We start from the raw sequence: 16,302 nt of genomic DNA on the forward strand, positions 1-16,302 counted from the left end.
AAATTCCCTTGGCATTTGGGGTAGGTTTTTATCTCCTGGATGGGGTTGCTTAGAATGTGTTGTTTTCTCTGACATTTAGTGATGCTGAAAGGGGAGTCTTTTTTCCAATAATGTCTCTGTTGTATTCATTTCAATGTTTAGGTGAGGAAACTGAGCACTAAAGTGACTTTGTCCAGGTTAGTCAAGGCAACAATAGGAGCAAACGAGGCAGTTGTCTCCCATCAGGTTTCTGTGTGACCTTGAGCTAGTCATTTAGCCTGTCTGTGTCCTCAGTTGCCTTGTCTGTCAAAAGGGGCTAGGAATAGTAAAGGTGGTGGAGTTAATGCAGGCGAACCTCCTAGATCAGTGTCTGACACAAAAGCACCATGCAAGTTTTCTTTTTATTATTACCAGTAACTTCAGAGAATGGATGTCTGCAGGAGGCAGGGTGGTTCATGGTTCCTGTTGGTTTCAACACTACCCTAGTCCGAGTTTCCTGGATAATAGAGTCTGAGCTAAGGTTGCATGGTGGGCTTTATCCAGCAGCAAGAGTGAGGGGAGAAGGGAAGAGAGAGGGAAGAAGCATAAAGGTGGTGTATTGCCTGGCTGCCATAGCTTCACAAGAAAATCAGCTCGTTGCTCAGTCACATAGAAAGCTTCTAGCTTGGCTGTGTGGTACCCATGTGCTCAGTGCAGTCAGGCAGGGAGGGGAGGGGAGGGGCATGTGTCCACCAGCACCTTAACTCCCCTGATCTCATAGGCTGTGTAACTCAGTTCCCCATGCTCCCTCTGCCCATACACACAACTCTGGAGGTGACTGGGTTCCAGCTCTAGTGTAGCACTGCTGCCTCAGAATCCGGAAGCCTGAGGATGAGCCAGTGTCTCTGTGGGTCTGGCCAGAGGGGGGTGGAGCTGGGGTGCTGGAGCCACACCAGCTCCTGCTGGACCATGTGCTGTGCATGCTGTGCAGGAGCCCTGCCCTCAGCCTGGAGGAGGCAGAGATGGATGGTGGTGTGAGGAGAAGAGGGGACAGTGGCAGTGATGTGTATCTCCGTGGAGCCCAGTGGCAGAGGCTGGGGAGGCGGGCAGTGTGGAACCATCAGTGTGGCCTCTGCCCCAGGACCAGCCTTGCCACTCATCTCTGTGCAGCCTCAGTAACCTTCTGTCCCTAATTCTAAGTGAGATTATCACGAGAATTAGAAGAAATATATGTAACATGCCTTTAGTGCTTGGCCCAGAATAGACAATAAATGACAGGGAATACTTTCCTATCTACCTATATTTGAAATAGAGATCACTTTCCCTTAACACTTGTATTTGCCTCTGGAAATAAAACATCCACTTGAATTCAGAGTTATGACTGAGATGAACCAAAGGAGGCTGGTACTACAGCAAAGGGGAATATTTAACCCTAGGGCATGTCAACGGAAATGGCTAAGAAAGCTTATGGCAGAGAAGAGAGGCCATCCAAGGAGGTCAAAGGATTCAGGGAAAATCATGAGAATCAAGAAATGATTTCCATGCTAAAATTTGTTTTGTGTAATTATAGATTTGTTTTTCTTTTTAGCTAGGGAAAAGGGAGAACGCACGGTTTCCAACTCTTGTCCCGTGGGCACAGTGAGTCTAGGTTATTTAGCACCATCATCTGCAATCTTGACCCTCAGGGAGGATAGCAGTGTCAGTGTTAGACCAAATGGAGGCTGTGATAGGAAACCAGGAAGGAAGGATAAGCAAACGGGAGATTGCTAGGCTCTGGGGGCCTCAAGGTCAGATCAGATCTGAAACTCGGAGGATAGTGTTTGGGAATCATACTTATAGTTCCTGGAACCATAGAAGTGACAGCAAGTCTGAGTTCAAAGGCTATGCACACAAGGAACTATGATTCCACAGAGCATCTCCTTTTCCTGATATGGGTACAAGCAGAACACGGAAGCAGAACAGGGGGATGGCTTTCGAGTCAGCCAGAGCTGTGCTGAGAGCTGAATTACTGACCTTCGGACTTGTCACCTTGGTCAGCCTGTCTTGTTATCTGTAAAGGGGGAATAGCAGCCATACCTCCATCATGACCTTGTTGTGAGGACGCGTGAAAAGCTCTTGGTGGAAGCCTGGCACACAGTTAGCTCTGATAGCAGTTCACTGTCTTATTTGCTACTGCTTCAGCAGCCTGTGTATTTCTTGCAGGTTATATTCCTCTTGGAGTTCTTTCAACCAGATGGCTTTTCCATCTGAGAGTATTTGTGGTGTATGAAGGAAATGTCTTTGTGGCATTCACTGGATAACCTGGAGCTGACTGGTTTCTCAGTAGATAGCTCACTGATGAAGTCATTTAATCAATAAATATTGATTGAGCAGGTGCTCAGCAAGGTGTCGGGGGTAAACAGTCTGGCTCTCACCCTCCCCCACCTTAGAGTGTCCTCATCTGGTGGGACGAGGGACGCGTCAGCACCTCAGCTCATGATTACTGCTCAGTGGAAGGGCTTCTTAAACTAAGGTTTTGAAAGGGACATCCGTGAACCTATGAAAATATATGCAAAATACTGTGTGTCAGGATATATTCATTTTTTTTCTGGGGTTGGGGGTCCATAAATCTCATCAAAGCCACAAAGGGTACTGGACCCAAAAGGGAGCAGGAGTCACTGCCACAGACACAAGGGACACTGTAATGCCTTACCAGCCAGGGAGAGGAAGATGAGGCCAGGAAGATGTGCAAAGAACGGGAAATGCATTAACTGGGCTTGACTGCTTAATGCCTGGTGATTGTTTTTTTTCACTCAAAGTCTTGGTGGCTTCTCTCCAAATGGGGGAATTGAGTCCAGAAAATTTCAGGACTGGTTAAATGGGAGAGCCCTATTCTTAGAGGAGCCCATCCAGGAAGACAGTTGCTAGATGGTACATTAATTTGGGAGCTAACTAAGAGATGAAAGGCAGGATATTTCCTAGCCTGTCAGCCCTGAAAAATACTGAAATGAAAGAAACTTTCCTAAGGTTAATTTTCAGGGGCTACCTGTTAATAGAATTCAAGGGAATATTAGCAACCTAGATTACTTTGGCCTGTAGATGTGTGTGCATTATGACACTGGTTCCTCAAGCTTCCTGAGGTGGAAAGGATAGGTGGCACTGTTTCCATTTTACAGATGAGATGCTGAAACCCTGGAGGCTGTGGGTTGCCCAGGTTACACTGATAAAAAGGGTAGAACAACCATGGTCATCTGGCCTGTCCCCTCCACCACGGACATTTAATTATCTGTCCAAGGTGCATAGTAAGCCCCCCATTGATATTTGTGGAACTAATGTTCTTTTTTAAAAAAAATCAAAGATCCAAGTAAACACCAAGAATTTTTTTTTTTTTATTTTTTTGATGTGTTATTTTCTTAAAATATATCATCTGGAATGTAAACTATGATAATATCATTTACTTTATTCAAAGTCAGCTCAACTAAAAAAATATTTATCCAAGGTTTACTGTGTCACTAGAGATTGAGTTTAGTACTTGAATCCACATTTACGATGTTTGCGTTTCAAGGAACATCGAGTCAGTTCTGTACAAATCGTTGCTATATAATGTGTTTGGGGAGGCTATGTAGTATGGGTCCACCAATTAATTTCATCATAATGAAAAATGGGAAAACAAGAAATCCCCATGACTCAGTTTGGTTTTAAATGATCTAATTATAATTCATTTCACGTTCAAACATGATTCTTGGTTTGGAAATCCATTCCATTTATTTCTCTAGGTAAGCACAAATAATGTATTGGAAAAAATATGGGGAACTCTGCATGTTCTGTTAGAAAGGGAAACAAGAAGTAAATCGGTTACCTTCACAAAATGAGTGTTATTTTGGGTTATTGTTGTTCCTTTTTGAACTGTTTTACTCTATGAGCATGTAAAATGGGAGTGAAAGTCTTCAGTGTCTGTCCCTCCTGATAGCCCCAGTTCTACTTCTGGCTGGTTAAGTAGCTGGACTTTGGAGCCAGATCGACCAGGGTTGGGTCCAGCTCCATCACTTCCCAGCTGCACGGCTCTGGGCAAGTTGCCCATCTAAGCTTCTCATCTTAAAAATGGGGGTAAGAATAGGACTCAGCTGCTAAGGTTATTGTGAGGATTCAAGGAGATCATGCAATTAATCTTTTTGAATAGTGGCTGGCATTTAGTATGTACTCAGCTAATATTGAGTAATGTTAATATTTATTTTAATATTAGTAGTTATATTTGATAGTCTTATTGTAGTTTAGCGAAGGCATTGCATATATATATATATTATATATATATTATTGTATATATATATATATATGCAATGCCTTCGCTAAACTACAATAAGACTATCAAATATATATATATTTACTAATAGATATACATATATGTATGTGTGTGTATATATATATATATATATATATATATATATCAGAAAGGAAAATATCTGCTTCCTTTGATGTCCTATTTTCCAGTGATGTTGAAAATGAAGATCAGAAAAAACTCTAGAGTTCTCTGATTTCACCCCTGAATAACGGGAAGTAATTAAATGTTCCCTGCAAAAAATTTTAATTCTAGTATTCAATACCAGAAAAGAAAAAAAACAACCCTATTTACTTTCCAGATAGAGATGCAAACAAAAATAAAACACAGCTGCTGTTACTGCTCCATGGGCACCATCTCTACTTGGTACCAAGAGAGATAATGATCTTGCAGTATAATTTTATAAGGAGATAACGAAATCAATTACATTATCTCAAGGGTAAACACTGAAGGCCTTATCCCATTGCTGGTTAAGATGGACTGTAACTGTGGCAGCTACTCACCCACGGTTACAGATTGTTTTGGATGAAAGAAAACATGGGCTAATAAATTAAGATTTGACAACATAGGAGTGTCGATGGCCTTACAGTTTGATATTCAAGAATGAAAGCAGCAATACAATTGATGGATAAAAATTCAACACAAAGCAACCACGGACATGAGTGAAGGCAGTGATAGACAAACAATTTGGTTCATTTTGATTATTCAATTGTAAAGTTTTCACAAAAGCTTAGAAAAACAATCTGCAAACCATTTGGGCCCACTGAAACTCCATGTGATCTTATAAAATATTATGAACCACAAAAACAAGAGGCTAAGAAGAACTATAGGAGGCTGTCGGGATATGTTTCTATTAATTATAATGACTATAGAGTTAGTAGGATTCCTTCCAAGGTATGGTGATTGAAGTAGATAACATCTTTTGTTGTTATGATACTTAAACTTTATAGAAAAGATTAATTTATAGACATTCAACCCATTAAATAAAATCAATAATTATGAACTTCTATAACCAAGTCCATGAGATTTCAGGGCCAGAAAATCTGCTTTATAAATAAGTGAATTCAACACTGACACAAGTTGCGTGACCTTGGGCAAGTTCCTTATCTAACTCTTTCAGAATAATCATAAATACCAGGTAGTATCGTATTAAATAAGTGTGCTAAAATTGTGCTTATTAGCACATAGTAAAAACATGAATATAAATGATAAGAAGCTTCCTTTCTGCTTCTTTTCTCACTCTTAAGTTTCTTACAAGTTTATATGCTTCTTTTCTTTCTTTTTGAAAACTGATTTTTATTTTAGCTTTAGCTAGCGACTCTGTACTATTTATTCCAGTTACCTTGCAGTGTATAATTATTCTAGTCTCTGTGTATCTTAAATTTAACATGCATTTTAACACTGACACTCTGTCCAAAAGAAAAGTCATTGGAATAACCCTTGCTTTCCTTTGCTGTGCTAGGAAAGTTGGCAGAGTTAACCATAAGACAGTTTAATCAATAGAAAAGGGCTTACAAATTCATGAGTAGCAACGATATGATGTAATTTCTTACTTGTTTTTCCTTGTCTCATTTCCTTTAAGTTTCTCATTACCTTGTATTTTAAATAAAGCAAAACCTGGCTCACGGTTGGCATCTAGTAAGTGTTTGTTGAATCGAGAAGGAAGGAAATTAATATTTTAATTGTGACCAGAGGCAACAAGCTCCTCGATGGAAGCTGAACAGACAGTCATTAAATTATGCAGATTAGGAAACATCTGCCACCTGCTTCTCATATTCATATGAAGAACTACTTGGGTTAATTTCTTAGGTTAAAGTAAGTATATTATAAGGGGAAGCTGAGTAATATATATAGCATTTTTTTGTCTATAGTTAAGGTTCCAGTGTTAAAAGGACCTTAGAGGAGATGGCTCAACCTCCTTAGTTTATTACCAAGAGGAGTTACCATGGCCCTGAGAGTGTAAATGGGCCCATCCTGAGGTGCTGAGCATCAAGAGGAGGTCATTTCCTATTCTTCCCATTTGAATCTTGCCCAAGAGCACTTGTTTTACTGAAACTTCCATCTGTTCCAGGGGCATTTACATATCTACCAAAACTATACGGAAAGATAAAGACTGTGGTTGAGAAGATCAGCTTTTGGGTCAGAGAGACCTGGTTTTTAAATCCGTTCACCTTACTAGCTCTGTGACTTTGGACACAAATTACGTAATCTCTCTATGCCTCAGTGTTTTTATCTGTAAAGAGGGGTTGATAAACTTCCGTCATCTTTGATGGAAATAACAAAACTTCATAGATTATTATTGGTGATAAACATGATAATGTATAAAAAGGACTTACCACCAAGCCAGGTACATATGAAGTGATTGGTACACATAAACTGTTATTATAATATAAATGAGAAGTGGAGAAGAAAGTTGAAGGGAAGTGATGTAGGCAAGGATAGGCCTGTGTTTTGCTAATAGTGGGCCATCGATATGGCTGCAAGCTTCCTTACGGCCAACGTGGAGAAAGAAACATGATTGATTACATACTTCACAGAGAACTTTGTCATATTAATTATGTATCTCTGGCCAAACCAGAGCCACATTCCTCCAGCCCAATCTTCTGAATTTCCAAACAAAATCTCTTTCTACCAGACACGGCAGTATAGGTTCCTGAGACTTGACGGATTACAGTAAGGGCTGTCCAAGTTTGGCCAAGACTCTCTTAGCGTTTCCCACAGAGACCCCCAGCTTCTTGATCACACCTGTAGGAGAGAACCTGGCCAAGGGTCTTCCACTCAGCACATGTCGTTCTCAGGAAGGCCTTGGACCTTGGAGGAGGCCAGGAATGAATTTGGGGTTATGTAGCTTATTCTTCTCACCCATGTCAGGAGCTCCTTAACTGCAGGGACCAGCCTTATTCATCTTTACAGATTTCCTCATTGCCTCTCACAGTGAATGGCAGACGCTCAGTAAATGTTTGTGATTTGCAGGAATGAATGGACATGTGTGGTGGAATTGCTGGTATGAAAAACCTGCTGTTTTAGGGCCGGGCTGTAACAGAGCGATTCTTTCCAGCAGTATGAATTTGTCACTCAGCTCTGAGGATGGCGCTCAAGGTTTAAATCTTAGTATTTAAAGGAAAAATAAAATCTATATGAATATGAACTCTTCTTCCCTGGGTACTGATGTTTAAAGACTTGTGTTATTAAGTGTCGAAATGAGATAGAACTGGTTTTCTTCAAAAAGGAGAGAAGTACGATTTGAGCACCTCCAGTATCTCAGAATAGGTAGACTAATCAATTACCTTTCAAGACACGTACATTATTATAAGTCATGGAAAGTCATGGCCCAAACCTCATGTTTCGAAAAGATAGTATTTACACTTTGCTTGGGATATCACCTACAGAGGAAATGTGGAAAAGGTTATGCTGTCATGAAAATGTCTTAAATCTGCTTGTTGAAATTGTTGTAAAATGCCCTAAAATGTCTTCAGAAAATATTTAAAGTTGCTTAATTTCACGTGATATTTTTCCATGTGTTTGTTACAGTTAAGTATCGATTTATTTTCTCTGAATAACCATTCCCAAACCAGTCTCCCTGGAGTCTCCTCATTTATCCAACTTAATGAAATTGGGTGAAAGCTATGCTGGCATTTATTCAATGTAGTGTTTCTCTTTTGTACTTGTGATTAAGGATCTCACTCCAATTTAATTTACAGGCTAGGAATCTTTTAAATGTTAAAGAGGAAAATAAATGAAAACATTGTTTGAGTAAACTGGGGCTCACACAGAGCTAGTTGACTTGTTTTCATATGCTGTATCTAAGCCTGGTATTGTAGAATAGGGTTTTATTTGACCAAAATAATAAATCCTTGTAACCCTCCTTTTTTTCCCAGCCCCTTTGCTCTTACCCTGTCTGAAGCCAACATGTCACTGAAAAATGAGCCACGAGTAAATACCTCTGCACTGCAGAAAATCGCTGCTGACATGAGTAATTTGATAGAAAATCTGGACACACGGGAGCTGCACTTTGAGGGAGAAGAGGTGGATTATGATGTGTCTCCCAGCGATCCCAAGATACAGGAAGGTAAAGACTGGTGGTCTGAGCGAGAAGAGAGTTTCTCAGAGTTGCCTGGCAGAGAGCAGATTTGAAATAACCAGCAAATGATTGATCATCCTTGCTGATGTCCTACCCTGGGCTGAGACCATTTCACTAGCTGTATTCTTGTTGTAGCAGGTTATGATTCTTAAACAGATGCCCATAAAAGGCAAGTTATGCTAATATCGTGTATTCTTACAATATCATTGTGTCCTTGCAATAACTTTATTTACTTGTTTATTTTTTAGTGTGTATTCCTTTCTCTGCTATTTATAAGACTCAAGGATTTAAGGAGCCTAATATACAGACGTATCTCACCGGCTGTCCAATAAAAGCCCAAGTTCTGGAAGTGGAGCGCTTTACATCTACAACAAGGGTCAGAGCATTTATGGACTCACCTCGTATTGGTCCACGTATACCAATTAACACACTGACTTCCATTTTCCTTCCTCATAGCTATGATATGTTTTTAGCTTTTTTTTTTTTTTTTCAAATCACTTGTAAGTCCTGTTCACCTCTCAAGAATTTGCTTTCCGTTGAGTCTTGATTCTCATATGCCTTTTTCCTCATACTGGAAAATGCTTTTTTTTTTTTTTTTTTAAATACGCACCTAAGGCAATTTATAACTTTAATAAATTGCTGAGTGCCGCTCCTAGTCCTCCTCTCTCCTCGATTTTCTGTTTAACGTGGGCTCTTGGGGCATCACCATTCCACCTAGACTGTCACATAGAAGCCAAGGAAGAGTTTAGCTTTCCTAATGCTGGTTTAGCAAGAAAATAATGATGCTGCCTGGGTCTTGAAAGAAAAAGAAAAAAAGCCAGGATGTTGGACCGACCAGTGTCATCACCCAGAGACGGTGCTGAGAGAATACTGCTGGCATCTTCTGCTGCTCTCTGATCTGCTCCTGGCACCTGTCCTTTAGGTCTGTTCGTGGGGCCTGAGTGCTGGAAGGCGTCTTCCATGAAGATGACTTCATCAAGCAAAGCATCACTGTTTGGTGTGGATTAGACTAGGTTGTGAGGGGAGCCACCATTGCTCTGTTACTGACTGTACATCACAGTTGTCAGTCTGATAAGTAGAGGGCATTGCCGCAGGCAGGTGGCCTTTGTCCCCTCAGGTTGAGCTCTGGCCACGGCAGACTAAGGCCACCTTTGCTCCTGCCTCAGGGGAAGTGTAGAACAGCCTTTCTCCAGAGACAGGTTCTGTCTGCCTTTCCTCCTTGTCTTTTGCAGAGTGGCATGTGTTACCTGGGTCCTGATAGTTTTGCTTAGTGGCCTGTCCTGACCTACCTGTGTGTATGTTCTGACTCCTAACACCCACCTTTGTGTGTAAGCCTTTCCTTTAGGCCCTTTATATGAAGGGGGGTCTCTACCTCCCTGATATACCACTGAGCACAATGCACTCAGAAATGTCTCTGATGTGGCCTTTGCCTTCTTAGTTTGCCTACCAGCTTTTAGCTTCAGAGGGGATACGCATGCTCAGAGGGTTAAATGCACAGACTCCAGAGCCAGCCTGCATGGTTGAAATCCTGTCTTTGCTTTGTGATCTCCAACAAGTTACTTAATCTTTCTGTTTCTCAGTTTTCACATGTGAATAATGCTAAATAATGGATGTAACGGTGCCCACCGTATAGGTTTCTTATGAGGACTTAATAATAATAATAATAATAATAATAATAATAATAATAATACACAGCCTTATGCAAGGGTATTGCATATTGTATTGTTGGGGAGCAAGAAGGTTCTGTCTGTTTCCAAGATCCTCCTAGCTGGACTAAGACTCAAATTGACATGAGACCCATTAACATGGGTCAAATTTGATTTCGTTAAGTATGGGCAATCCACACAGACGTGGAAATTCCAAAGACAGGCACGTCTGGGACTTCAAAGAGAAGGAATTCAATTCACAAGGAAATGACAAAGAGCAAATGTTTGGTAACAAATGTTTACCAGGCCACTTGGAAATAGTGGGACATATGGAGGACTTTGATCAAACAGGCCTTGCTAGTTCTTCCCTGTCTACCATAGCTGGTTCATCATATAATCTGTGATGGTGGCTCTCCTCCTGGAGCAGGTCCTCTAGCTCAATTCTTTCTAGGCGCTTGAGGGGGAGGTAAAGAGCTTTTCCTGGATTTGCTGGGTTTTGACTGGTTTTTAACTCAAAGTGGTCTTCATGACAAAGTGGCCCATCTTGGGGTGGCCCATCCTTGGCCCTTATAGTATTACATAAGCATACACTAATACTACATATTATTATTAATAGTAGGTGTCTCCTAAGGTTATTCACAAAGATAAATAAATATTCAAGACCCCAAAACCAGGGACTTCTCTGTGCTTGGACTCTTCTGTTAGTTAGGTGAGTTTGGTTTAGTCCTATTCTAATCTGAGTCTGTGTGAGAAAGCCAAGGATCATCTTTTTTAATTTCTTTTTAATGTTTATTTATTTTGAGAGAAAATGAGAGAGCACACACGTGCATGCAGGAGATGGGCAGAGAGAGAATCCTAAGCAGGTTCCGCACTCTTAGTGCAGAACCCGACGTAGGACTTGATCTCACACTGTGAGATCCTGACCTGAGCTGAAATTAAGAGTCGGATGCTTAATTGACTGAGTCACTGAGGCACCCCGCTAAGGATCATCGTTATCCTACTTCGTGTTTAGTTTACTAAGAAATATGAACTAAAGTCATGCAGTATAAATGTGATTCCAGGTAAATAAAAACACACTTTTTCTAATTACTGAACACATTCTATGTGCTAGCTCAAGGCAAGGCCCTTCTCTTTTCATTTCTGTGACAGCCCAATGAGGTAGGTGTTCTTCAGGCCCTCTCAGGCTGGAGATCTTCCATTTGCCCTCCAGTGCTTCCTCCTACCTTTTTCTACCCTGTGCTCTGCCCCTCAGGGCTCTCTGCTTTTGTCCTCTGGTAGGGCTCAGACAGTGAAGAGCCCAGATAGGAGATTGGGGTTGCCTTGGGCTGACTGTGTCCCTTGACCAAAGGCACCCCTTTCCCCAAGGCAGCCATCCTTACATGGTTCTCTCCTTCTTGTTCCAGTACCTGGCCCTGCATCTTGTTCCTTCAGGACTAGGAATGCCTTCAGAGTCCCAGGTTACTATCCTTCCTTTATGGTTTCCTTACCCCTATCACATCTTTATAAGCAGTCCCTTTATTAAAACTCTTCAGATTATTCCAATTCCAGAGAATTCCAATAATTCGGCTGGGATGTTGTCTGACAGAAGTGACGCTTGGCTGAGGCATCACAGCTGGTAGGCTGCACCACAGGGTTTCAGGCCTTTAAAATCTTCAAGAAGGATGTGGCAGCTTGTTTTCATCGTATCATACCACCTCACAATTGCTAAGAAGTTTGGTGTACAAAGTCTTGGATTTATATGTGAGGGCTAAAACTTGGCATTTGAAAAAGTTTCGAAGTATTCAGTTTTTGGAGATAGGTAAATATAATCCTTGGAAATGCAGTAGCTTTCCTAAATTGTATAATTTTTCTTATTTATTTGGTTCATCTTAAATTGAGCATTTTTCACTTGAATGCAAAGTTTCTGGCCACTCAGAATTTTCCTGCATTCTTCTCTGTGATACATGATGGAGGATGACACCTGTAGTAATGTAAAAGTAAAAGTGAACGTAAAGTAAAAGGCAACATATAATATTGAACCCCAGAACTGGTTTTTTTCCTACTTCCGGTTGTAGTAATTGTCATGAATCCTAACTAGAGGCAAAGCAAATGCTACATTTGTTTTTTTTTTTATTTTTTTTATTTTTTAATATATGAAATTTACTGTCAAATTGGTTTCCATACAACACCCAGTGCTCATCCCAAAAGGTGCCCTCCTCAATACCCATCACCCACCCTGCCCTCCCTCCCACCCCCCATCAACCCTCAGTTTGTTCTCAGTTTTTAACAGTCTCTTATGCTTTGGCTCTCTCCCACTCTAACCTCTTTTTTTTTTTTTTTTCCTTCCCCTCCCCCATGGGTTTCTGTTATGTTTCTCAGGATCCACATAAGAGTGAAACCATATGGTATCTGTCTTTCTCTGTATGGCTTATTTCACTTAGCATCACACTCTCCAGTTCCATCCATGTTGCTACAAAAGGCCATATTTCATTTTTTCTCATTGCCACGTAGTATTCCATTGTGTATATAAACCACAATTTCTTTATCCATTCATCAGCTGATGGACATTTAGGCTCTTTCCATAATTTGGCTATTGTTGAGAGTGCCGCTATAAACATTGGGGTACAGGTGCCCCTATGCATCAGTACTCCTGTATCCCTTGGATAAATTCCTAGCAGTGCTATTGCTGGGTCATAGGGTAGGTCTATTTTTAATTTTCTGAGGAACCTCCACACTGCTTTCCAGAGCGGCTGCACCAAGCAAATGCTACATTTGAATATTTATCAGTGATATGGCTGGATTTCAGACTTAAGAGCACAAGTTGCATTGATACTCTTGCTCATATTTTATATAGTAAAGCATGGCCACTCTGTGTAGATGTAGAAGTTACCAAATAGAACTGTGGGGGACGCCTGGGTGGCTCAGTTGGTTAAGCATCCGACTTCAGCTCAGGTCATGATCTCGTGGTTCATGAGTTTGAGCCCCTCATCAGGCTCTGTGCAGACAGCTCAGAGCCTAGAGCCTGCTTTGGATTCTGTGTCTCCCTCTCTCTCTGCCCTCCCCAACTTGCTCTCTGTCTCGGTCTCTCTCTGTCTTTCTCAAAAACAAATGAACATTAAAAAAATTTAAAAAGATTAAAAAAAAATAGGACTGAGGGCCAGGAATCTCGCATGTGGTTGCTGACACGAGAGCCTGGATAAATAAAGTAGCAGAGGAGACATTTATTTTCTCCTACCCCCAACATCTTTGGTGCCTAAATCTTCCAGGAAGGGCCAGTGTCCTTTGGGTAGTCCAGAGTGCCCACTGCCTAGCCACCCTACACACCATCCCCCTGTCCACGGAACTTCCTTCAAGATCTCCTCCGCTTTATAAACATCCCTCAGTCTCCTAACACTTTGTACTGTATCAAAACTATCCCCCAGGCCTGTTAGTTCTGATTGAAATCATTACCAAGATATATTTGCATTTTAGTAAGAAATATTTTTTAAAATTTTAAATGGGGATTCATTTTAGTTAAGTAATTGGGAAAAATATTTTGTGCGTAGTCTTTCACTTTTTCCCTCTAATCATCCTGTACCTTGTTGGTCACTGGTGGTCCTTCAGAGCAAGGAGATGTTGTAGACAGGGATGGACCTTGGAATATGTTTCAGAAGGAGAAGGCATTAATGTCATCTGTGAAGGACGAGTAGCTGGCTAAGATCATGCTCCTGGAATCCATTTCCTCCAGCTTTCCTCTCACCGGCTCCAGTGGTCTGTTCACTGTTTATGCTTTGGGACAAGCAAAATCACCCCTGATATCTAATTAGGGTCTTCACTCATTGTCTCCTTTACCTGATTTCTTGTTTCAGGGCTGTGTGTGTATTTAGAGCAATACGACTTGTGGAAGTTTATCTTTGGTGTGATTCAGAGTTTGTCTTATGTATATTATGTACATTATATATATATATATGTATATATATTTAAGGAAATTTTATTTCTGTAACCACTTGTTTTAGGAAACATCTTGTCTGAGCTATTGTTCATTGAAAGACTTTAGACTTTGTTATCTAAAATATCAATCATTTTTATTGATCACTGCAGGTACCAAGTATCAATCTTTACACTATTGAATTAACACATGGGGAATTTAAATGGCAAGTTAAGAGGAAATTCAAACACTTTCAAGAATTTCATAGAGAGCTGCTCAAGTACAAAGCTTTTATCCGAATCCCCATTCCCACCAGAAGGTAACTGTTTCAGAATTAATTATAAAGTTATCCCAGTATGCAAGCTGGATGGAAAGAGTGTTTTATCTATATTATGGGTTAACTTGTCCGTTGTTGGTGGATATTTCTATTAAACAGGCTCTTCTAAAAATAAGCATAAAATGCTTTTATGCTCATATTTATGCTTTCATTTAAATGAGAGTAATACTCAAAGAATAATAAATGTTTCCATTGTGTGTGTGTGTGTGTGTGTGTGTGTGTGTGTGTTAGGCACACGTTTAGAAGACAGAATGTCAAAGAAGAGCCTCGAGAGATGCCAAGTTTGCCCCGTTCATCTGAAAACATGATCAGAGAAGAACAATTCTTCAGTAGAAGGGTAAGCCCTTTCAGTCTTCTGTTGTTCAAAATATAATTTTGCAGCGCTGTAGAAACATGGCGGCTCCTGGGAGGTGAGGGGGACCTGGCTGCAACTTTTTTTCCCCCCTGATCCCTCACCCAGGCTAGCTTAGCATCTTTGGAACTTGTTAGGCAGCCTTCTTCTCCAGGTCAGAATGGCTGCACTCAGAATGGTTGCATTTCCCAGAAGAGGAAGAGTGTTCTATGAAGAAGTTTTCCTCTGCAGGAACCTCTTTGGGCTGGTTGTGAGTCAAGCTTGAGCTCACCATTGAGGGTTTTGAGATATACTCCTTTAAAAGCATTTATTTCTATCCGTTTGCTCCAGACTTCATAGTAGCTTGTCCCAAGTATATGTGAAGTCTAATTACCAAACTATAAGTGGGGCCCTTAGGGTCAGAGAAGAGTAGGACAGAAGCCCCAGGAGCAGGTGCTCTGCCTCAGTGATATGGTGCCACACAAGGTAGAAGATGAATTGTTTTTCAATAGAAAATTAACAAGGAAATATCAGTTCTGTTTTGTAATCTGAAACTTTTATCCTGAAAGGGATATTTGACTTCTCCTTTGTATAGTTGTCATCTTGTTTAAAATCCTTTTAGGGATCTAGAATACATATTTTCCACGATACATGGACATATAAAACTCTACAGTTTGGGGTTACTGTGTGCACTTACATGAAAATGCAGCTGAAAATGGGAAGCTGTGGCTTTAACAGTACATCCACACATCATCATAGTCGATGTGATTGTCATTAACCTCTCACATTTGACCATATTTGAAATCAGAATATAAGTACTAGAAAGTGTCTCTCTCTCTCTCTCTTTTTAAACTTCCCCCCCTCTCCCCCTGAAGAGCTGTTAAAAAAACTGCAGTATATCTACCAGTAGTAAATTCAGTGTTGAAATAAAGGAAATCGAGGTTTTTGATAAAATCAATAAATGCCTTAAAACAGTCTACTATGGGCAAGTCCTGTGCTAGTGATTATGGAAGACTGAACGAATATACAGCTTGGGCCTCTTCAACAGTTTGTAAAAGACCTAAGCACATGAAAAGTTGAATAGCAGGAAGCAATTTAAATAAAAGTTCAGGGGAACTATGGAAATAACTCCTTAGTGCTATTCAAGATTCCTTGTCCACTGATAATCTGAACAAATAATTGAATAAATTACAGAAGTAAAGATTGGATAGTGGTCACACCACTGTCACTGTTTAAAATTTTAAGTATGAGGACATTATCGCTTACCTCCTATATTTGTGTTACAGAAACAACTGGAAGATTATTTGACAAAGCTACTGAAAATGCCCATGTATAGAAACTACCATGCAACAGTAAGTACCGTTCAGTGACTTAAATTTTGAAGTACTTTGTAAAAGCATAAATCGGCTGCTAAATTTTGGATCATTTTATCAACACAAGTGCTTGTATCCACTTGTGCATTCCTCGGGTTAAAATTAATGAAATGAATGCAAAGTTGATTTGACAGCAATAATCTAGTTCACAGTATGCTGTTTTTAAAAATATCAACTATAAATTGATGTGTCTAGATGAACTTGTAACACTGGTCTAGGCTAGATTATCTAGAAATCAATGTCCTTCTCTTCTCAGGTTTCCAGAATAATGCCCCAAAGCATTTCTAACCCTGAAGAAAAAACCAAAAAAACACTGAGTATAAGTGATGAAAACAGCTGAGCAGAGTTGAATACCCAAAGATTAGACAGAGCGTA

The 16,302-nt window shown here is 40.4% G+C and overlaps 1 protein-coding gene across 4 annotated transcripts in view; it reads left to right on the forward strand.

Annotated features, from left to right (window-relative positions):
- Positions 1-16,302, forward strand: part of PLD1 (phospholipase D1) — a 199,345-nt gene that overhangs the window by 67,625 nt on the left and 115,418 nt on the right. For 3 of the 4 annotated variants that reach the window (XM_042955226.1, XM_042955227.1, XM_042955224.1), the window contains exons 2-6: positions 8,152-8,342; positions 8,603-8,730; positions 14,060-14,205; positions 14,455-14,560; positions 15,841-15,906. In XM_042955226.1, the coding sequence (XP_042811160.1) occupies positions 8,183-8,342; positions 8,603-8,730; positions 14,060-14,205; positions 14,455-14,560; positions 15,841-15,906 (606 nt within the window). In that variant the 5' untranslated portion in view covers positions 8,152-8,182. Of the gene's footprint in view, positions 1-8,151; positions 8,343-8,602; positions 8,731-14,059; positions 14,206-14,454; positions 14,561-15,840; positions 15,907-16,302 lie in introns of those variants that run through there. The other variant, XM_042955225.1, reaches the window with a different exon arrangement.

Source organism: Panthera leo, chromosome C2 (assembly GCF_018350215.1).
Source record: "Panthera leo isolate Ple1 chromosome C2, P.leo_Ple1_pat1.1, whole genome shotgun sequence".
In the NCBI taxonomy this organism is placed as follows: domain Eukaryota; kingdom Metazoa; phylum Chordata; class Mammalia; order Carnivora; family Felidae; genus Panthera; species Panthera leo.